The 23,772-nt window shown below is 36.6% G+C and overlaps 3 protein-coding genes across 3 annotated transcripts; all 3 read right to left on the bottom strand.

Annotated features, from left to right (window-relative positions):
• Window positions 1-2,957: 2,957 nt before the first annotated feature.
• Window positions 2,958-6,495, bottom strand: LOC137716598 (SHUGOSHIN 2-like). The gene is made up of 9 exons (XM_068456045.1): window positions 6,039-6,495; window positions 5,899-5,936; window positions 5,601-5,709; window positions 5,476-5,499; window positions 5,319-5,387; window positions 4,693-4,746; window positions 4,515-4,605; window positions 4,334-4,394; window positions 2,958-3,399 (listed from the first exon to the last, which is right to left on the bottom strand). Exons 1-9 carry the CDS (start codon window positions 6,198-6,200, stop codon window positions 3,126-3,128), a joined length of 882 nt encoding a protein of 293 aa, XP_068312146.1. The 5' UTR covers window positions 6,201-6,495; the 3' UTR covers window positions 2,958-3,125.
• Window positions 6,496-13,046: 6,551 nt separating this feature from the next.
• LOC137714336 (protein NUCLEAR FUSION DEFECTIVE 4-like) lies at window positions 13,047-14,062 on the bottom strand. Its single transcript, XM_068453575.1, has 2 exons — window positions 13,935-14,062; window positions 13,047-13,776 (listed from the first exon to the last, which is right to left on the bottom strand). The coding sequence occupies exons 1-2, from the start codon at window positions 14,060-14,062 to the stop codon at window positions 13,047-13,049; spliced, it is 858 nt and encodes a 285-aa protein (XP_068309676.1).
• Window positions 14,063-16,454: 2,392 nt separating this feature from the next.
• LOC137714335 (uncharacterized) lies at window positions 16,455-23,572 on the bottom strand. The gene is made up of 6 exons (XM_068453574.1): window positions 22,999-23,572; window positions 22,790-22,866; window positions 20,023-20,424; window positions 19,237-19,672; window positions 16,915-17,964; window positions 16,455-16,582 (listed from the first exon to the last, which is right to left on the bottom strand). The coding sequence occupies exons 1-6, from the start codon at window positions 23,570-23,572 to the stop codon at window positions 16,455-16,457; spliced, it is 2,667 nt and encodes an 888-aa protein (XP_068309675.1).
• Window positions 23,573-23,772: the final 200 nt, after the last annotated feature.

Here is a 23,772-nt window from a genome sequence, read left to right as displayed (position 1 = left end):
AGCGTATGCACCCATAGTTTTCTGGGAGGGCAAATTGATCTTATTTCAAACTGATTTATCGCTTTAGATTTAGAGTTTCGCTCTTGGACTTAAACTCTGAACTCTAAAAGGATACAGACAACCCCTACACCACAAAGTATTGAATATATTTAAAATGAGATAAAAACACTTCAAAAAGTAAGCATAAAATCTATTGAATGATTCGATTTATATTTTTATCCGAAATTTATTCTTACCGATTGATAGACGCTTTGTAACATGTCTATTCTATATTGTTTGATATATGAAAGTCTCATATGTTAAGTTGTCTGAATTATCAACCCAAATTAACCACTGAAAATAATTAACTTCTGTTTAAATGTATATTTAGTCAAATTATTCTGCAAATTATAGTGCGTATACAAAGTTAAAAAGGGATGTACGACTTAGTAATATACAATGGAGGGTGTAAAGAGTGAAGAGGTTGAGTGCTCAATTACTTTATGAAGAAAAAAGGCGTAGAATTTTGGGTGCAATTTTTTTATTAATTAATTAATTTTGCAAATATTTTAAACCCTAATTAAACAGTAGTCCGTGATCTAACGCGGTTTTGAGGTCTCGAAATCTGATAAATACGACGGCCCCATTTGTCCTCTTCTCTTGCAAATCTTTTGCTTGCATGTGAGCGGAAAAGCATCCTTGCCGGATTTTTTTTCTAGAAATCTTAGGAATTTTGTAATTGTGATCTTTTATCGTATATTATGTGGTCTGTTTTCGTTAGATACTATTTATATTTAATTTTAAATTTTAAATATTATAATAATTTCTAATCACACAATATATGATAATAATCATAATCACAGGATCTTTAAGATCTCTAAGAAAAGAATCCAACGAGGATGCCTTTCCCATGTGAGCCTCTTTGATTCGCAAGTTATAGTTAGTTGGATTACGCCACGGGGGGGCCCATGCAATTTTCTTCTAAATTATTCAGGAGAAATTGCAATTAAAAAAAACAAAAAAACAAGTTGGATGTTTGTGCATTAGGATTCGTGGAGCCCATGCATGATCCATGTCCATACATACATGCGTATACTTCTTGGCTTACGATCATGGCTACTAAATTTGAGCTCTTTTTATAATGCGGGAGAGATCTAAATCAAGATACACTTGTCCATCATACAGATTGATTACGTAGGGGCTTTAACGAAAGAGTTGTGCTACGGTCAATCGTTTGTGTGTTTTATATCGTTGCCCTTTAGAACAAGTTCATCAGTTTTAGGAGGATAAGGGTAAGGTCAGTAAAATTTCTTTACTACGTACTCTAAAGTAATTATTAGTATGCAAGTCCACCATTTTGAGAAGAGGAAGGGTAAAAATAAAGACGATTACTATTCACAAATATATTTCTTATTTTTTGGTAAGCATAAATTTTTTATTTTGTATGCCTTATAAGTGTGTAATTAGTAAGTTTGTTCTTTGAAACTGGCCAAGAGCTTAGCCTTTCTCAACCACATGTGCTCCAACTTGGACGCCAAGTGTGTCCGATTCTCAAGCGGGGCCATTCTCAGTTTGCTCATTATAAGTTTCTTTTTTTTCTCCCTTTTTTTTATTTGTCAAACAATAAATTTTTGTTAGATTAGCCATCGACGGAATTCGAACTCCTATTGTTATGCAAAAGTTCAACTCATTTCCACCACTGTGATAAAGTGCCACTTACTTAAGTTTAGCAAATAACCCCACCACCGTTGATCGTGCCGAAAGCTCTGCCGGAACAAAGCGAAGAGTCTTGCGAGTTGCTATAAACGCAACAGGTGTACTTCATTTTGGGCCCAAGTCGATTATTTGGACTACTTTCTTTGACCCCACTCTTTTTCTAAAGATGGGCCAAGCCACCAAGATATCTTATCAAGCTTTGGGCTGGATCAAGAGGTTTTGGGATTAGATCATTACAAACAACAAATATTCTGTATAAATCAATGGAATCTTTTAATATAGGTGCCTCAGTTTTCAATTTTCTAGATTAAACATCCATATCTTTTAGTGATTTGATTAAACTTTTTTTTGTCATAATTTTGGTGCTATATGCATATTATATTGTAACAAATTTCCTATAATCTAGCCTTTTGATTACATTCTCCTCCGTTAGAGATAATTGCAAAAAAAAAAAAAAAAAAAAAAAAAGTTGGTTAGGTTCAATTAATTTTCACAATAATTCTACAATTTAGCAATAATTATCTACGATTTAAGATATTTTCTTTCCAAAGTAGTTTAAAATATTTTTAAATCCCAAAATCAAACATACCGAAATAAGTTTTCTTTTAGTACGTTAAGAGAAAATATGATTGTGAATGATATAAACGTACCAATACACAATATGTACAAAATAAAACGTGCCAAAATAAAAATAATGTACCAATCTTAACAATAAGTATGAAATTAAACGTACCAAAATTGCAAATAAACGTACCTGCAGATAATATATATGCAATGTATTGTATCTAATAATAATTCGTCAACAACTATTCTTAAAAAAAAAAAAACAGCAAAAAAAATATAATTTCACAAAAAAATTGAAAAAATTACACGGAACTTTTATGTTGATCACCAACTATTTGACAAAGAAAAAATCGTTTGGAAAAAAAAAATATATTAAATGTTTGCATAACAAAAAAAAAAAAAAAAAAAGAAAAAACGTGTGATTGAAAAAACATATTTGGATGAAGAGAAAATATAGTTTAATTACTAATATCTCCACTAAATAAGGAAAAGTGCATCATGCAGATAAAAGAATAAATTCCAAAAGTATTTTAATTTTAAAAAATAGAGGTAATTATTGGTCAAAGCAATTTAATCAAATTTTAAAAAGGCACAAATGTTTAATCTAAATGATATAGAAAAACAAGGATTCTAATTTTCCCTAAATCAATATAACTGCTAATCAAAAGCTTCTTTTATTTTTCTTTTTTTCCCTAATGTGGCTTACAATAACGTGGCAAACAAGTCACTACAAACGATATCACAAGTTGAAAAGATACAGAAAGATAAGGATACAACTGTTCTAGTTGTACAATCATCTCTTTTACATTTCTTCTTTTCGTCAACTACGTCACCAGTATTCTCAACATTGAGATGCTGCCCTTCTGTCACTCCGATCTCCGCATTTTGGCTATTATTGGAACTTCTTTGTAGGACTTGACCTTCTCAGCTGCTTTGCGTAGCGGTCTTCCAACTGAAGACCGCCTTGGGGCACAATTATCTTCTTCCCCTTCTTTTCTTGTAGATGAAATCAATGGAGTGGGACCGCTTCTACGCATCGGACTGTCTGGTGTGTGATTGAATGGTAATTGGACATCCTCTATTTCAAACAGGTTCTCTGTCTGGGAAATAAATCTAGCAGATTGCCTCCTCAAACGCCGCCTGCACAAAACAAAAGGAGCATTAAGGGAGAGAAAGAGGGGGGGGGGGGGGGAAGTAAAATAACTTAGGCACAAAAGTTACAGTTCTTAGATACGGGAAAACAATGTGCATTACCTTGTTTACTTAAATAGTCTAACAGAAACACCCTTGACAGTTGTTAACGTTAGTGAGAAATGCTTAAAGGACCAAATCATGGGTTTAAGGTGTATTTTTTTCAATTCATAGGTTGGGTGATCACCTCTAATTACAAAGTTTTTACGATAAAACCGACACCTGATAGGTTCATGGGGCCGGGTGAAACCCTATATATGTTGGCCAAGGTGACTAATACTGGTGCTGGATCAAGATCAGTAGTGGTCCCACATCGGTCAACCGCTCTATAGGTGGCTCAGAGCCGACAGTTTGGTTGAGCCACATGGAAAATCACCATTTTTCAAAGTGAAGCATTCACATGGTAGACACGACTCAAGTGAAACTCCCTACACAAGCAGCTCAGTCCAAAGTCTTAAAGGTGGTTAGGATTCCTAAACGAAAAAATCTGGTAGGAGATGGGAGTTGCAATAATCATTGTACACTGTTGGATTGTGCAATGAACACAATCAACAATGAGTATAATTTGCCAAGGTGATCTTTTTTGGGGTTATGTTAGCACGATCAGATCCCCAAGGCCTTATGTGTTGGACAAGTAATAAGCTGGGAAAATATTGGTGCTGAATCAAGATTATTGGTGGTCCCACGTTAGTCCCTTGTTCAACACAAAGTGCAGACCCTTAAAACTATCAAAAGCGCACCCTGCAAACATTTCTTTCGGTATGTAGACTGTAGTACACTGTACTATAGGCTCATGGAATATGAATGAGTATCCATATTCAACATGAAGGTGCAGGACCATCTAGAGGGAGCAAAATATGCATAACACCACTCATCTACTAACCTTTTATTTTCAGCCTTCTCTTTATCTTCAACCTTTTGGCATGTAGTAGAAGCGCCAACCGCTGCAAGAAATCATAAGTGCAAATGTTAACATGGTGGGTGCAAAACAAAGGGGGAAAGGAAGAAATATATTTATGAAAAATTAGATCATCCACATCAATTGCCAAAGTAAAAAAGTTTACATCGACTTCTTGTTGCATGTCTTTTGTTGAGATTACATGCTTTGCCATCATTATCAGCTTTATGCAGAGATATCTCCTCTGCTTCCTTGATCTGGAAAAATATATGAGCTTAAATTATAGAAATATAAGGCACCGTGAAGGGCTCTCACTACATACAAATTCATAGCTGAATGATTACCTTAGATACCTGAGTCTGAGAGGCAGAATTTTGACGTTTGAACTCTTCTTTTCCCTGTAAGATGAGGGGTACAACAAGAATATTGGTGAACTGAAACTTCAAACTCACGGCCTGACTAAATATAGAATGGCATCAGAATAAGATTTACTAGAGTACAACAGGTCATTGTTTGTCATCCATGTAGCTTAACACTTGAGGAAAATGGAACTTTGTCGAAGTGTATGTGGAACGATAAAAATATATGCAGAGAAGCAGAAGAAGTTAGTGTAATCGCTCCTAAACCTGCTTTTATGGAACACTTAATGTAATTGCAGGATACAAGGATTAATTCTATTCATCATGAATCATGATGAACTATACCAAATTAGACATTTGAAAAATAAATAGAGGCAACATTCTGTGAAGGTAATAGTTGGATCTATATTTGTGTGGTGACAAACAATCAGACAAGGAACTATAAAAAATAGAGCTAACAATATTTAAGTTGCTAATCCTCTATGTTGCTTATGTTGCTGTTAGTCATCCATCAAAACTGAAGAATACAAATATCAATATGTAACAGCAAAAGAACTTCTGCACCAACAGTTCCAGCGCGTACTGACATGCAACGCAAGATAAGGGCTAACCTCTATTTCTAGATTCTTTGCTTTAAGTAAAGCATTCTTGCATACAAGTTCATGCTGAAGTGTTTTTACCTGGTAAGACCAAGTCAGATATTATTATAAGGGACGATTTCACAAGCCAATGAACTGACCTATATTACTTCGGTTATTGCAAACTTACCTTCTCTCTTCCTAAATTAAGCTCCTGCAAAATGAAGGAAAGAGAGTAAATACCAGAGACGATTAGATAATTACATATTATTTGAAGGAATTAGACACTAATATAAATATGAAGAGAAAACGCACCGCTAACATCCTGCTGTTCGATTGTGCAAGACTCAAGTTTTGTTGCTGCAATTTCTGGAGGCTAATTCGCAGTTTCTGCAACTCAGCTCCACTTAATTCAACGATTTTACTGTTCAAATACAATTAAAGGAAAACACAATATCTCCATTTTATGTAACTTTGATTCTGGTTGTATGTATCCGGGCGAAATCTCACCCAATCATTGTAGTAATTCATTCTTGGGGTGTAAACTCAGTACCCAAATACCAATAACAAAATAAAACTAGAAAGGAAAACAACATTGGATGGTATCGGATACGTCCTTTCGGCGACAAGTCTGATCAAAGTCATCCTTTCCTGGTTCAGAAATTCATAAACACAAACAAAACCCTCTAAGCTCTGGCTAAAAATATCGAAAATTGGAGAAAGAAATGGAAGAGGACCCAAGTGAGATTATACCCTCCTGAGCTGCTCAATGTAATCCTTATCAGTCGGACAATCTTCCAGGGGCTTTTCATCCTCGCTCATCGGTTTCGCAGTCTGCAAGTTGGTGATGTCCGATAGCTTCTTCCTCATTATGCCACCCAAAGACAATCTCTTGGCCATTCTTTCACTTCTCATACAGTTCGAAACCCTAATTTAAACTTCAAGATTCGTAATTGGGCCTTCAAGAAATGCAATTCCAACATAAAAATTAGTGATATTTGGGGGGAAAAGCACTTCGAGTGCTGAGAACCCAGAATTCGAATTGGGAAATTTAAACGAACAAGCAAGTGATTCCGAGAGAACTAAAGAATGAAGACAACCCAAATTTTAAAAGCAAAAATTTGTCTGGATTTTGAAATCTAAGGAGGGAAACTAATCAAATGGATGAAGAGTTAAACCCTAATTTTATTTCTGCTGTCGCTGCAAAACAAAAAAGTTTGGGTTTTGAGCAGCTGAGGGAAAAGAAAGGGGGAAAAGGGAAAGCAAAGCAAATAGGGAAAGCATGTAGGCTTGGAGTGAGGTTCGGGTCCACAACGGCCTTCCGAACCTTAATTTGAATATCTCAACGTTCCAAACCCATTTTTTTTCGTTTTTCATCTTTGTTTTGGTCGATTTAAAATTAATCCCTATAATTTATAATTTCAATGTGGTTTAATTTCACATCCAAAGTATTAATTGTTCAAGGCTTGATCAAATTTTTTGGTCAAATATTGTAATAGAATTAGGAGAAAAGGAAATCAAACTACATAAAACAAGTAAAAACTAGAGAATAATAATGCTTTTTTTATCTATAAATAATAAATATTTTTTTTCTTAAGGAAATTATAATTATAAGTATTGTATCTTGGTTGTTTTGGTGGTAGTCAATACTTAGGTTGTCATCAGTGAGAACACATATTTTTATTCAGTGATATGAATCAATAATAATGCAACATATGTTCTCTTATTTTAAACTTCGACGACTTCAAAAACACATTAATAACATGTGTTTTGTTTTTCAAAATAAAAATAAAGATACAGCGCGAATGACATCTTAGTATTTTCCATCATGAATGTCTTCGTTTAGGTTTATTTTCTAGTTAAATAAAAATCAAAAGGCAAATCAAAGTACATAGGGTAGAAGCCTTTGTTACTGTATTCTGATGTCTCCAAATAACCCGAGAGACCACTAGTTCTATAATACGTTGAAATACCAAATATTCCATTAAACAGAAACAAAACGAGGGAGAGGAAAGAAGCATAGAACACAAAGCAAACATTCCTACAGCCAAAGCCTCAATATGCTTCAAACCGTCCTACTTCCGAATTTTCTCTGGTTCATGCTTAAAATAATGTAGGTCGTGACTGAACACGGTCATTACTCATTAGTAATCTACCAACTTTTTATACATATTGCGGCATTTTCTTCCCTCTACTTTCCTACCTTTGTTCTTAATATACAGAATTTCAACTTGCCGATCCTAGTCAGCTTGATGGTGCCTTGCAGAAGATACAAAGCCTTGTTACGAACCTGCAATTCGGAAAATACTTTTAATATGCATACTCCAAGGTGAAAGGAGAAAATAGTTAAGTTTGATTCTGTTGGCTCAAAACTCCATACCTTGGAAGACCTCAAGTCTGTACTGGCTATCAGGCAAGAACAGTTTCGTAAGTAGAGGCGCCACATTGCTTTCAAGACTGGCTTGTCTTCTACTAGTTAACTAGACAATAGCCAATTCTCAGCCAATATCAGGTGTACGTACATCTAGAAAAAATCACAGCTTTTGTCCTTCACATTGACTGGGATGAACAGTGTTAGGATCTCTTTATTGTTAGGGGCCTGAGGTGGAGCATTACGTAAAGCAACAATGCCAAATCAGATTCACGAAATTAGAGGGGAAAAGGACTCTAGATACAGTCATTTAAAATTAACAATAATGTCTTTTGAAGTTGAAAGGAATTAGATTTAGAGAATAAGCGATACATGTTTACTTAATGAACATCAGAAATCAATCATAAGTTATTATGTATACTTCATGTCATACTGAATCCTGAATGTATTGCCTTAGTTTCACAACTCTCATGCCCATACGAAAACAACTTATTAACAGTCTCTAACACAAAAATATCTAAACCTTACCCACTTATTCAAGAGCTTAAACTATATGCAACTGATTTTAAGTGCCCCTCATACATGGGCTCTAGCAAGCTTAAATACATGAAGAAAAAAAAAAAATTGGGAATTGGATATTAATTAGTGATTACACAATCCGATTATTACGAGCATATGATATTAAAATTCGAGTCATATTACATAGAATATGCTTCTTTATTCTGCTGGAAGCCTGGAACAATTGTTCGATAAAATGGAGAATACCTGTATTCAAAAAACTTGAAATCATGTTCAGTACCTTATGATCAAAACAGCTAAGAAGGATTTGATGGGCAACTGCACTTTTAAACAGCTTACTACGAGTATTGACTCTCGAAATGCATTCCACAATTCTTAGGCAGGTAATGCCTTTAGGGACTCTGCTTATTATCATAAATCAGCAATAGTAAGGGAGAGGAATTGAAAAAAAAAAGAAAAAAAAAGTAAACAGCAAAAGGCAACAACAATATTTCTGCATACTTTCGATATATGTTTTTTAAGTCTTATTTTTCTTTTTCGAAAATTCCTGTTATAATGATTTGGGTGGAAATACAGTCACAAATCTGTACGAATATACTTAATTTTTTTGTTACTGTAGAATAACGAGTGATCATCACCATTCCAATTAGAAAGGAAAATCCAAGATCTTCGGCCACAGTGATCATCACTCTAACAGCGTCTAACTTGCCACAGTGATCATCGTGTTTTCTTACGGGGGACAAGTGACACTGCTTTTCACAATCGATCGTTTCCAAGATATTCGGCCTCAAGTACTACTCCACATTGACGAGCTGTGCACAAATTGCAACCTCAATTGGAGTGTATATTCTGAACAACAAACTGACCAAAACGATGTACGATCAGACATGTTACAAAGGTGCAGGTGCTTTTATAGTTGTGACTGCTGTCGTGATTTTGGGAGCTCTATCTTCGTTTGTTTTGGCTAGGCGAATTACCAAGTTTTACAAAAGTGATATGTGTAAGAAGTTTAAGGACGCAAGATCTAGGAATTTTGAAGAGGGCAAAAAGGCCAGATAGTGAGGGCGGCTTCATCCTCCAATCGAGGAGGGTGGTGAGACTGGTGGCCGGATGCAATGCAATTTGGTGTACATTACAGGGCCATAACTCTCGCTCTACGCATTTTTTTTCCCTAAATTTTGACAAGGGGAATCCAATTATCTTGTAGTTTTGACCATGATTAATTTCAATTCCGTTCATGCAGTTCAATTCTTTAGTTAACTAATCCTTACAATTTGATCTAAAATAAAAACTCTCTTCACATATCTTCGTGTTTCTAACCATCCAATTGTTTTTGCTCAACCTGCTGTTATGCTAATACAAAAAACGATAGTGAAAACTCAATACGATTGCTCTTTTAAACATGCTTCATGTCACGATAACTAGTAAACCAATCTTGAGAAAAACGATCTCTTCTGTTTATATTTATTTCCGCTTAACTATCAAACTCTCTTATACATGAAAAATAAGAATTATTAACCTTGCTATGTGAATTTATATAAGCTGTTTCTTTTCATTTGTATAACTATTTAATTAAGTTCATCAGTTCGAATAATGAACAAAAATTGAAGATATTACTCAACTGATTCAAGTATATTAGAATTATTTAGACTTTGTTAAGTACAAGAACCATTCGATCTCCAGCCTCTATCTCATGGATTAATTATTCGTTCATTCTGTACTCCTTCCTAGAATAAAAAATAAAATAAAAAATGATGAATGCAGATGAATTTTTTAGTGTTAACTATTTTCTAATTTTTAATCAGTCTTCTAACACAGGAAACCTAGCTTCAACTGTTTCCCTATATAGCAGCTTCAATGGTTTGCTTTGTACAAGCGATAATGGGGGTAGGAGACCTGATCGGATGTTGTGGTAAATATTATCAACCACTTGAGATCAAATCTGCTCGTTTTTGAAATTACATACCTAAATGCAAACGAGGTTGGAAAATACATGTAAATTTTTTCACTAATACATAATTAGAAAATTGGATTGGAAAAAAAATGTAAAAATACAAAATAACAATAAGGAAGTTTACTTATACGTACCTACCATGGATATATCTAAAATCATAAAAATGCTAGAGATACCACATTTTGAAAATAACATTCTATCAATTCTAAAAGAGAGAAACCCTCAGTGACCTACTAAAATATGGTCTCCAATAAATAGATGTACCTAAGGTTCATGGTACATGCAGTTCAACGTAGCATACGTTTCAAACACAAGGTGATGCGGGTCCCAGCTTCGTACTTAATTTGTCTGGTCTTTGGTTAGGTCAATAGTCTATCAGCATACCTTAGATGAACTACGTATTGAATTTGATGAATTAGTTAAGTTAGGGAGGTGAACCAACCAACGGCTTTTCATGCATCCTGCAACCACAACTCATCAAAATCGCATGTCAAAAATTCCAAGTCCTCGCACTCTTTGCACACTTATTGTCTATAAAACCAATGCAGACCCTTTCCCTCTCCACAAACCAAAAACATTTCAAGTGTGTAACCAAAAGGAAAAAGAAGAAAACATTTCAGAGACTCGATCATGGCCTTTACCAAGCTTTTCTTCATTTTGTCTTTGTCCATGGTGTTGTCACTCTCAAGCACCCATTTCAGCCTTGCAGCTCGAAACCTTTTGGCCACGCCGGGAGCTCCACCACCGGCCTTGACTGTGCCTACAATTCCGTCTCTGCCGAAGCCAACATTGCCCACATTGCCGCCAATGCCCTCAGTACCAATATTGCCCAAGTCCACATTGCCGCCGTTGCCCTCTACCCAATTGCCTACCCTCCCGACTAACCCAACTCTACCACCACTCCCGAGGACCCAAATCCCAACTTTACCACAACCAGCATTGCCTACAATGCCCACAATCCCAAAGGTGATACTACCCCCATTGCCAGCACTCCCCACTTTTCCAACAACAAGCCCTTCAATCTCTAGTGTTCCATCAATTCCGTTCTTCTCCCCACCCCCATCAAAATGAACCACTTGACGGATTTGGCTTGCTAAATGTGCTCCGGAGTGCTGTGGATTTGTTGTTCGAATTCGATGATGGTTTATTCTACTTATACTTTGCATTAGAAGCTTGCGAGGATTCCATTTTTTATTTTGTTTTTGTTTTTTAATGTGTTCGGTTTCACATATCTTGATATCTATTAGCAGCGTTTATTGTTGTTGAATTCCTGTTATTGTTGGTCTACGAATAAGATTTATTATTGTTGTTGGTTTATTGTTGTTGTTATTGTTTTTTCTTATTTTTTATTTTTTTATTGTTGTTATTCCGGCCATGATTTATATTTGAAATGCATAGTATCAAGTCATTGATCAGCGTATAGCAACTTATACGACTTGATTAGAACGCTTCTTTTTGACAAACAATAGGACATTTACAAAAAGTGATATTGCACCCATAACAAAGCTACACGCCAATTTGGGGATAGCTACAAATAGATATATATCATATTCACATTCATGTAAATCGAAATTGAAACTACCTTGGCTAGGGTGGTGTCTTTGTCATTCACACAGGCGAGCCAACCAGTGAGTCTTTATCGGAGTAGTGTAGTTTTGTCGTCTCACCTAGCGAGTGTTGTGGTCCCGTTTCTGTGATGGCTGGATGTAGTCTTAGCCATTGAGCAATGAGTTATGTGGTCTAGTCTTTCAATGATGATTTTATGTAGTCTCGCACCCCTGCGACGATGATTTTATGTGGTCTCACATTTTAGTGGTGGCCAGTGTGTTGTCAATATAGGCTTGTTGGATCTATCATTTTTTATGACAAGTCTGTATTGGTGACGGTTTTGTAAGTTTGTGTTTGTGGTGACCATATAGAGGTTTACTCTAAATTGTATGTATGTGCTAATTCACTTCATATCAACTTTAGTCACTGGAAGAATGTAATCAATTGACACCTTTATATTTACTTGTAAAAAACACTGAAATACCACTCTATTGTTTGGGTAAAAAAAGAGAGAAAATAGATGTTGGTGGAGCTGATGAAACTGACCTAGATTGGTGGTAAATGCATGGTGATCTGATATGTCTAAAGTTTGATTCGTTTACACGTCAAGTCTATCTATATATATTTTGCGAACTGAAGAATTAGGTGACAAAAGTGTTATGGTTTACTAGCCAAAAGAGAGAGATATATATACATTTACAACCACATCAGTGTGTACCGTAATTAAGAAAACAAAGAAAGGATGGCATAACATAGTTGAAGGAGGTCAAACTTATGACAAAACTGATGATAATTTACCTATGCAAATCAAATCCTGCTTGGAAAGGCAATACCCACCAACTAGTTGGCAACAAGGTCTCTTTTGGACAATTTTTAGAACTTTCTTTTAATAACAACACGACAAACATAAACTAAGAGAAATGTTCTTTTGTCAAGCAAGACAGGAAAATTTACTACTTAAACATAAATCTATACGATTGATTACGTTAAATTCTATTAGAACATGTGGTTCAAATTAACAGTGGAAGTATAGAACAGTAATAAACATTTTTCGGGCACCAACTACCCCTTCCTTCGACCGCCAAAACCGGCTACATGGTAAAAGAAATAAAAATAGGCCAATTGTAAGTGAAGAAACCACTAGTGAGAAACCCACATATGAACCACAAAGCAATTGCCATTGGCTTACAAAATACATCTTTTCAATAGTAATTGTAGTACATATATCCTGTCAAACTTTATTGTTCACCAGGAAAATGTCCAAGTTCTTCTTGGTGCGCTTCATGCATCTCAAGATCTCTATTCCAACAATTCTTAGTTGCTAACAGATCAAACTCCATATGTTTACCAATGCAAGAGAAAGAAAAATCTATGAATCCTCTGCTTCGTCTCTAAACTTCTTATAAATATCACCTTTGTAAAACTCTCTTGTCCTCACCACCAAGATCAATGAAACAACTGCACCAAAGAATGTTACAGCAGCCAAAATTGAGAAAGCCAACCTATAACATTGGCTCCCAAGACAAATCAGCTCCTTCACTGAAGACCGATCCCTCCCACTCTTTGCCAGCTCCTTCAATGCCTCTCTGTCATACAGCATTCCTGTGACCTTCACATTCAGAATATAGGACCCGAGGGGGCTGGCAAGCTGTCCACAATTGAACAATGTGGAGTAGTACTTGAGCCCAAAGAGCTCGGAAATGATTGCGAAAAGCAACGGCAATTGGGCACCGAAAGAAAATCTGATGATCACAGATGCCACATAGACCGATCCCGGGGTTGGAAATGCAATGAGGAGGTGGCCGACGCAGGACAGAAGAAGAACAAGAGTCATCTTTAAGGGTCTGGAGACTTTCCATTTTACTATTAGGCTTTCGGAGACAAACCCCGAAAAATACCTCCCAAAGTAGTTCCATATGCTCACTAATGACACAAATGAGCTTATTGTTTTTGTTGGGTATCCAAGAGAGTCACCAATCTGCCCCAAATTGTCTACTGCTGTCAAACTTTGCTGGGTATCCAAGAGACTCACTAATGACACAACTGAGCTTATTGTTTTTGTAGTGATTCTTACGAATTGAGATAATTCTTGTGTATTTCTAATTGATAAAAAGAAGTCTTAATGTGTCTATAAGAGTTAATCCAACTTTGGTTTGGATTGAAACTCTGTTATTGGCTCGAGAGTAGAATTCATACTTGTACAGGGATTGAGTTTTGTAATCCTTGTATGATTGTTATAGGGCAATCCAGGCCTTACAGTATAAAACCACATGCCACTGCTCTCACAAAGATCGCGCTCTTATTGTTCCAATAACCTATAATTTGGAGAGCATTGAGGAGAAGGTTTTGTGTGTCAATTGGTATGGCTTCTTCTTCCACCGGCATGTCTGCAGGTATGTTTTCCTTGCTCAGCTTAGTTTGACAATGTTCTTTCTGGTGCTTGGTTATGAGATTGTGGTTTAGTTGTTCGATCCTTGTGTTTATGGTTTAGAGGTATTAAAACATCATCTTACAAAGGACACCTTAGTATTTTCCTTCACGAATGTCTTCATTTAAGTTACTTTTCAAGACTGCTTATCTAGTTAAATAAAAATCAAAAGGAAAATTTCAGGTATAGTGGGGAAGCCTTTGTTGCTGTATTCTGCATGTCTCCAAATAACCCGAGAGACCACTAGGCCCTAGTTATATACCAAATATTTCTCCATTAGACAAAAACGAAATGAGGGGGAAATAAGCATAGAAACACAAAGACGACATTCCCCACAGCCAAAGACTCAATAGGCTTCAAAACGTCCTACTCCTGGATTTTCTGGTTCATGCTCAAAATAATGCAGGTCATGACTGAACAGAGTCATTAGTATTCTATGAACATTATATACATATTGCGGCATTTTCTTCCTGCTACTTTCCTACCTTCGTTCTTAATATAACACCGAAAATACTTTTAATATGCACACACCAAGGTGAAAGGAGAAAACAGTTAAATTTGATTCTTTTTGCTCAAAAATCCATACCTTCGATGCAAAAGACCTTAAGTCTGTACTAGCTATCAAGCAAGAACAGTTTCGTAAGTAGAGGCGCCACATTGCTTTCAAGATTGGCTTGTCTTCTACTAGTTAACTAGACGAGAGCCAATTCTCACTCAGCCAATACCAAGTGTACGTACATCTTGAAAAAATCACAGCTTTTGTCTTTCACATTGACTGGGATCATAAACAGTTTTCGGATGTCTTCATCCTTAGGGGCCTAAGGTGCAGTATTACGTCAAGCAACAATACCAAATCAGATTCACAAAATTAAGGGCAAAAAGGACTTTAGATACAGTCATTTAAAACTAACAACAATGTCTTCTGAATTTTTATTTTATTTTTATTTATTTTTTTTATAAAAAAAAAGGGATAACTGGTGGCAACCCACGGTTATCCACCTCTTCTGGGGGCTGGAAAGATTCATAGATGATTTCAGTCCCCCTGGCCACAGTCAAACAGACTCACAATGTCTTTTGAAGTTGAAAGGAATAAGATTTAGAGAATAAGCGATGCGTATTCACTCAATGAACATCAAAAATCAATCATAAGTTATTATGTATAATACTTTATGTCACGCTGAATGTATTGCCTTAGTTTCACAACTCTCAGGAGTCATGCTCATACGAACACAACTTATTAACATTCTCATTTATGGTCCTAGCATGCTTAAGTGCATGGAGAAAATAATAATTAGAAATTGTATTAATTAGTGATTACACAATCCGATTATTACAAGCATATGATATTAAAATTCAGGTCATATTACACAGAGAATGGTTCTTTCTTTCCCATTAGAAGTCTAACTTATCCTGCTGGAACAATTGTTCGAGAAAATGGAGAATGAAAGCACAATTGTGCCTGTATTAAAAAAGCTTGCAATCATGTTCAGTACCTATGATCGAAACAGCTAAGAAGGATTTGATGGGCAACTGCACTTCTAAATAGTTTACTACGAGTATTGACTCCCGAAATGCATTCCATAATTCTTAGGCAGGTCATGTCTTTAGGGACTCTGCTTATCATAAATCAGCAATAATAAGGGAGAGGAATTGAAAAAGTAAACAGCAAAAAGCAACAGCGATATTAGGCATAATTTCAATATATCTTTTTTTAGTTTTACTTTTTTGTTCCCAAAATTCCTGTTAGAATGATTTGGGTGGAAATACAGTCACAAATCTGTACAAATATGCTTAATTTTTCGTTACTGTAGAATAAAGGGTGATCATTATAGAATCTGAAGACTTTCCTTTCATTCAATGTAATTAATAATTACAACAGAATTTGTTATATATAGTATTGGGTGTTTTAGCAGATTACACTTATACCCTTAACCAAACTAACCATTTACAAAACAACATAACAAACTATAAGCAATTCTTATCAACACTTTGATGACTGAATTTTAGCTTCTTTACACTCCCTCAAGCTAAACTTGGAAGCATCAAAAGGACCAAGAGAAAGCTTGGATTGAATATATAAGAACCTTTACTGAGACAAGGACTTTGTATGAATGTCTGCCAATTGATCTTGACTACAAACATATTGAATCTTGATAAGTTGAGCAAGAACAAGTTCACGGATGTAATGATAATCAATTTCAATGTGTTTAGTCCGGGCATGGAAAACAGGTTTAGAAGCTAAAAAGATTGCAAAAATATTACCACACTAGAGATGAGGAATCTGAGGTAGAGAAAGTCCAATATCTCGGAAAACTTTACAAATCCATGTTATTTCTGCAAAGGTATAAGCTAACGACCGGTACTCTGCTTCAGTAAAGGATCGTGCAACTGTGAACTGTTTCTTGGCACTCCAACTAACCAAATTAGAACCAAGGAAGACACAATAGCCACTGGTGGACCTTCTGTCAAAGGTACACCTGCCCAATCAGCATCAGAATAAGTAGTAAGAGTCAGAGTTCCTGGTTTGAACCATAAGCCATGCGTGTCGTACCTTTTAAAAATCTAAGAATACGTTTAGCAACTTGAAGATGGGAGTCATGTGGAGCATGCATAAATTGACATACTTGATTAACGGCAAAAGATATGTCTGGCCGTGTCCAGGTAAGATATTGTAACGCACCAACTAAGGATCGATACTCTGTAAGGTTGGACAAAAGAGAACTTGTATGATCAAGCTTTGTCGGGCCTAAAGGAATCTTAGTTTTCTGAAGAAGATTAAGTAAATATTTTCCTTGATGTAAAAAGATACCTTCAGACCACATGTGCACCTTAAGTCCCCAAAAATAGTGCAAAGAACCCAAATCTTTGACTGGAAATACAGTGATCAGTTTGTTAATGAAATGTTGACAGAGAGTAGCATTAGGTCCTGTGACCATAATATCATCAACATATACAAGGATAATAACCAAGGTTGGAGCGTGTAAGACAAAGAGAAACATCTGAAGATGATTGCTGAAAGCCAAAAGATCGCAACACTTGAAATAATTATCAAACCAAGCCCGTAGAGCCTGTTTAAGGCCATAGAGAGACTTTTTAAGCTTGCAGACATGATTAGGAAATGAGGGATCACTAAACCCAGGAGGTTGCTGCATAAAAACATCTTCTTGTAAATCCACATGCAAGAATGCATTACTAATATCTAACTGGTTTAAAAACCAGTGAAACTGAGCAGCAAGAGACAAGAGAATGCGAATTGTAATAGGCTTGGCAACAGGGCTGAAGGTTTCCTTATAGTCGATGCCCTCTTGTTCATAAAACCCTTTGGCAACAAGCCGAGACTTATATCGATCTATAGAACCATCAGTATGTTTCTTAATCCGACACACCCATTTGCAACCAATAACATAGTGATAAGGAGAGGAAGGTACAAGAATCCAAGTCCCTGTAGATTGCAGAGCATTAAACTCTTCCTGCATGGCTGTTCTCCAATAAGCTTGCTTTGAAGCTTGCAAATAAGTAGAGGGGACAAAGTCGATGGAATAGAGAAAATGATGCTTGGTTGCTGAGAAGGCTTTTGGTTTGAATATCCTTGCTTTTGACCGTGTAATCATAGGATAAATATTATGCATAGTAGAAGAGGCACGAGGGACTGAGAAATGAGTACTAATAACAGCAACAGAAGTAGCATGTGGGTCAACAATGGCAGCATGGGTATCAACAGTCTCAGCATGTGAAGAAGTATTGATAATACTTTGGATGGGAGACAGTGAGAACAAGTCAACATTGATATCAGTAGATGGGACAGGTGCAACATTAGTAGAAGATCTGGAAGAGTAGGGAACAGTAAATTGCAAATCGACTGAAGATATTACAGTAGACTGAGAAGTAGTCGAGGACAATGGTTGACTCGAGGATAATGGTTGAGAGTGATGAAATGGAAAAGTAGATTCATCAAAAACAACATGACGAGATATATATATATATATATATATATATATATATATATATACCATCTGTGTCAATGGATCCAAGCACCTATATCCCTTATGTTGAAGACTGTAACCCAAGAACACACAGTACTTACTTTTGTTGTCCAGTTTGGAAGTTCTATAAGGTTTAAGCCATGGAAAACAACTGCAACCAAATACTTTCAATCGACTGTAATCGGGTTGAGTATGAAACAATAATTCCCAGGGTGACTGCATTAGGCCAGAGATTGGAAGGCGATTAATTAAGTTATAGCAATGGAAAAAGCCTCTACCCAAAAAACATGAGGCATATTAGAAGCAACCAAGAGGATTCGAGCAGTCTCTGGTGATGTTTCCTTTATGCACAACCATTCTATTCAGGTGTGTACGGACAACTAAATTGGTGTATAATACCATGAGTTTTGAGAAAATTCTGTAGTGCAGAGCTAGTAAATTCACCCCCTAAATCAGAATGAAGGACTTTTATTTTATTGCTAAGAAGATTTTCTACATAACTCTTGAACTCAACAAATACATAATACACTTCAGATTTTGTCTGTAAAGGAAAGAACCAACTGTATTTACTATAGTCATCCATAAGCAACATATAATACCTATAACTACTCACATACATAACAGGAGCTGGACCTTAGAGATCACAATGTACAAGTTCTAAACAAGAAGAAGAAGTAGAACTAACAGGATTAAACGATTGCTTGTGAATTTTTGCAAGAGCACAGTTAGAACAAAAGAAATCCACTGAAGTTCGTCCTTGAAGAGCAAGTTTATTCATTGAAAGAACACGCTTGAAAATTGATGAAGAGGGATAGCCAAGTCGACTGTGCCAAACTGGAACAGGTGCTGTGACACTTATTAAGGCAGTGGTTGAAGTAGCAGAGCTTGTAGGTGACTGGGATGAACATTACAAGGGATAAAAACCATCTTTAACCGGTCCCCGCAAAAGCGTTTTCCCGTAGAACGATCCTTTACAATGGATCCATCAGAATTAAGTGTCAAAGAACAATAATTATCCTTGAGAAATTGATATGCAAAGAGTAAATTGTGCTTTATTTATGGAACATGAAGAACATTTTGCAGTTTAAATGTAGCAGAGGGAGTATGTAAAAAGGAAGAACCAATGTTGCTAATTGTCAAACATTTACCATCACCAATGTAGACTTTGTCTTCACCACGATAAGGAGTAGGAGATGAAATGCTAGAAATGTCATTTGTAATATGTGAAGTAGCACCCGAATCAATGAGCCAAGAAGAAGAGAGCTTGGATGAAAAATGTGCACACATAGTAGCGAGTTTGGCTGGAGGAACTTTGCCAAAAATATTCGGATTCATTCGATCAAAACAGTCAATAGCCTCATGATTGGTTGATCCACAAATTTGACAATTAAGACCATGAGAGCCTTGAGGGTTGCCACAAAAGCCTTGAGAATTGCCACAGAAATTATTACTTTTGTAATTACCACGATGACCACGAGCAGTTCCTCTATAGTTTCCACAATGATTGCTGCGGTAATGTCCAAGATGAGGTTGGGGTTGAACAACGAATGCTTGGTGCGGTGGTGATGCAGGCAAGAGATGAGACTGTGATTGAATGGCAAAAGTGTAACATCCCACATCGCTCAAGGGAGTGAATCTTGTAAGCCTTATATGTATATTCTCATCTCTACCTAACACAAGGCCTTTTGGGAACTTATTAACTTCGGAGTTCATCGGAACTCCAAAGTTAAGCGAGTTCGGGTGAGAGCATTCCCAGGATGGGTGACCCATTGGGAAGTTCTCGTGTGAGTTCCCAGAAACAAAATCGTGAAGGCGTGGTTACGGCCCAAAGTGGACAATATCGTGCTACGGTGAAGTCGAGCTCGGGATGTGGTAGAGGCTCGGGTCGGCATGTGTCAAAAGGCATAAAAAAGCTCTATGGTGCTCGAGGATACAGCTTTTTTCCTTCGAGACATTGACAGTTCTTTAGTGAGCAGTAAGCCATGTAATTCATCCAGAGTTGTGGTGGAGATGCGAAGAAGAAGTAAGTCAGTAAAGGATTCGAACTCATTAGGTAAGCCAGCCAGTGTAGCGGCTATTAGGTCACAATCGGTGACAGAAACACCAACCGCCATTAAAGCATCGGAAATTTCGTTGATTTGTTGTAGATAATCAAAAATTGACTGTGAACCTTTCTGAATTGACTGGAGACGAGAGCGTAACTGATGAATGTGAGCATCAGAAACTCCTCTAAAGCGCTGCTCAAGCTTGAGCCATAAGTCCCAAGACGATGAGACACCGACGGTGAAAGGAATCACTTCTTCAGACAGAGTAGAATTCAACCAGATGAGAAGATTCTAATCTTTCTCATACCAAATCTCAAAAGCAGGATTAAGAGAGATATCAGGAAGAAGAGGTGATAGACGGACTTTGGTACTATCAATGATGCCAAGAAGCTTATACCTGCGCAGAACTGGGGCAAATAAAGCACACCAGGGGAGGTAATTTGATCGTTTGAGTTTGATTGGTATCATATTGTCGATGTTTTGGATTGTAAGAGAAACATACAAATTCGAAAACATTCCAGAATTGGAGAAATTAGGGTTTGGAGCTTGCACCGACTCAACGGGAGAAGACGAATCGGACAGTGATGCCACGACGAAATGCAGAGAAATACACCAGGCAACTACACAGAAGTTGCAATCGAAGAAAAATAGAGAAGAATCACAGCAGAAATTGGAAAGAAAGATCAGAAATTGAGAGCAGAAACGAAAAAGATCGGGAGGATCGAGAGAGAAGAAGTCGTGAGGCAAGAAGGGCGTGATACCATATAGAATTTGAAGACTTTCCTTTCATTCAATGTAATTAATAATTACAGCAGAGTTTGTTATATATAGTATTGGGTATTCTAACATATTACACTTATACCCTTAACCAAACTAACCATTTACAAAACAGAATAACAAACTATAAGCAATTCTTATCAACACTTTGATGACTGAATTTTAGCTTCTTTAATCATCACTATTCCAATTAGAAAGGAAAATCCAAGATCTTCGGCCACAGCGATCATCACTATAACAGAGTCTAACTTGCCACAGTGATCATCGGGTTTTCTTACGGAGGTCAAGCGACACTGCTTGTCACAATCGTTTCCAAGATCTTCGGCCTCAAGTACTACTCCACATTGATGAGCTATGCACAAATTGCAACCTCAAGTGGAGTGTAAGTTCTGAACAACAAACTGACCCGAACGATGTACAATCAGACATGATATAGAGTTTCTTTTATAGTTGTGACTGCTGTCGTAATTTTGAGAGCTCTAGCTTCGTTTGTTCTGGCTAGGCGAATTACCAAGTTTTATAAAAGTGATATGCATAAGAAGTTTAAGGACGCAAGATCTAGGAATTTTGAAGAGGGAAAAAAGGCAAGAGAGACAGTGAGGAAGGCTTCATCCTCCAATCGACGACGGTGGTGAGACTGGCGGCCGGATGCAATGCAATGTGGAGTACATTTCAGGGCCATACCTCTAGCTCTAGGCATCTTTTTTCCTTAAATTTTGACAAGGGGAATCCAATTATCATGTAGTTTTGACCATGATTAATTTCAATTACGTTCATGTAGTTCAATTCTTTCGTTAACTAATCCTTACAGTTTGATCCAAAATAAAAACTCTCTTCACATATCTTCGTGTTTCTAAACATCCACTCATTTTTGCTCAACCCACTGTTATGCCAATACCAAAAATGATAGTGAAAACTCAATAGGGTCGCTCTTTTAAGCATGCTTCATGTCACGATAACTAATAAACCAATTTTGGAAAAAACGATCTCTTATGTATATGTTTATTTCCACTTAACTATCCAACTCTCTTATACATAAAAAGTAAGAATTAACTTGTTATGTGAATTTATGTAAGCCGTTTTCTTTTCATTTGTATAACTATTTAATTAAGTTCATCAGTTCGAATAATGAATAAAAATAGAAGATATTACTCAATTGATTCAAATATATTAGAATTATTTAAACTCTATTAAGTACAAGAACCATTTGCTCTCCACCCTCTACCTCATGGTTTAATTATTCGTTCATTCTACGCTCCTTCCTAGTATAAAAAATAATAATAATAAAAAATAAAAACGATGAATGCAGATGAATTTTTGAGTGTTAACTATTTTCAAATTTTTAATCAGTCTTTTAGCTTTGACACAGGCAACCTAACTGCAACTGTTTCCCTGTATAGCAGCTTCAATGGTTTGTTTTATACAAGCAATATGGGGGGAAGGGACCTGATCAGATGTTGTGGTAAATATTGTCAATCACTTGAGCTACAAATCTCGATGATGTGGTAAATATTTTCAATCATTTGAGCTTCAAGTCTCGTTTTTTAATTTACTTACCTAAAATGCAAACTTGGTTGGAAAATACATGTAAATTCTTTCACCAATACATGATAAGAAAATTGGATAACAATAAGGAAGTTTACTTAAACGTACCATGAATATATTTAAAATCATAAAAATGATACAAAGATCACATTTTAAAAATAACATTCTATCACTTCTAAAGAGTTAAACCCTTAATGATCTACTAATATAGGGTCATGGACTCATGGTACATGTACTTCAACGTAGCATACGTTTCAAACTTAAGTTGATGTGGGTCCCAGCTTCATACTTAATTTGTCTGGTCTTTGGTTAGGTCAATAGTCTGTCAGCATACCTTAGATGAACCAAGTATTGACTTCGATGAACTAGTTAAGTTAGGGAGGTGAACCAACCAATGGCTTTTCATGCTTCCTACAACCACAAATCATCAAACCCCCATGTCAAAAATTCCAAGTCCTCGCACTCTTTGCACACATATTGTCTATAAAACCAATGGAGACCCTTTCCCTCTCCACAAACCAAAAACATTTCAAAGAGTGTAACCAAACGGAAAAAGAAGAAAACATTTCAGAGACTCGATCATGGCCTTTCCCAAGCTTTTCTTCATTTTGTCTTTGTCCATGGTGTTGTCACTCTCAAGCACCCATTTCAGCCTTGCAGCTCGAAACCTTTTGGCCACGCCGGGAGCTCCACCACCGGCCTTGACTGTGCCTACCATTCCGTCTCTGCCGAAGCCAACATTGCCCACATTGCCGCCAATGTCCTCAGTACCAACGCTGCCCAAGGCCACATTGCCGCCGTTGCCCTCTACCCAATTGCCTACCCTCCCGACTAACCCAACTCTACCACCACTCCCGATGACCCAAATCCCAACTTTACCACAACCAGCACTGCCTACAATGCCCACAATCCCAAAGGTGACACTACCTCCATTGCCAGCACTCCCCACTTTTCCAACAACAATCCCTTCAATCTCTAGTATTCCATCAATTCCGTTCTTCTCCCCACCCCCATCAAAATGAACCACTTGACGGATTTGGCTTGCTAAATGTGCTCCGGAGTGCTGTGGATTTGTTGTTCGAATTCGATGATGGTTTATTCTACTTATACTTTGCATTAGAAGCTTGCGAGGATTCCATTTTTTATTTTGTTTTTGTTTTTTAATTTGTTCGGTTTCACACATCTTGATATCTATTAGCAGTGTTTATTGTTGTTGAATTCCTGTTGTTGTTGGTCTATGAATAAGATTTATTATTGTTGGTTTATTGTTATTGTTATTTTTTTTGTTTATTGTTGATATTCCGGCCATGATTTATA

This window comes from Pyrus communis, chromosome 14 (genome assembly GCF_963583255.1).
Source record: "Pyrus communis chromosome 14, drPyrComm1.1, whole genome shotgun sequence".
Classification (NCBI taxonomy): domain Eukaryota; kingdom Viridiplantae; phylum Streptophyta; class Magnoliopsida; order Rosales; family Rosaceae; genus Pyrus; species Pyrus communis.
Note: the sequence above shows the minus strand (reverse complement) of the source record. Positions and strands in the feature narration are given on the sequence as shown.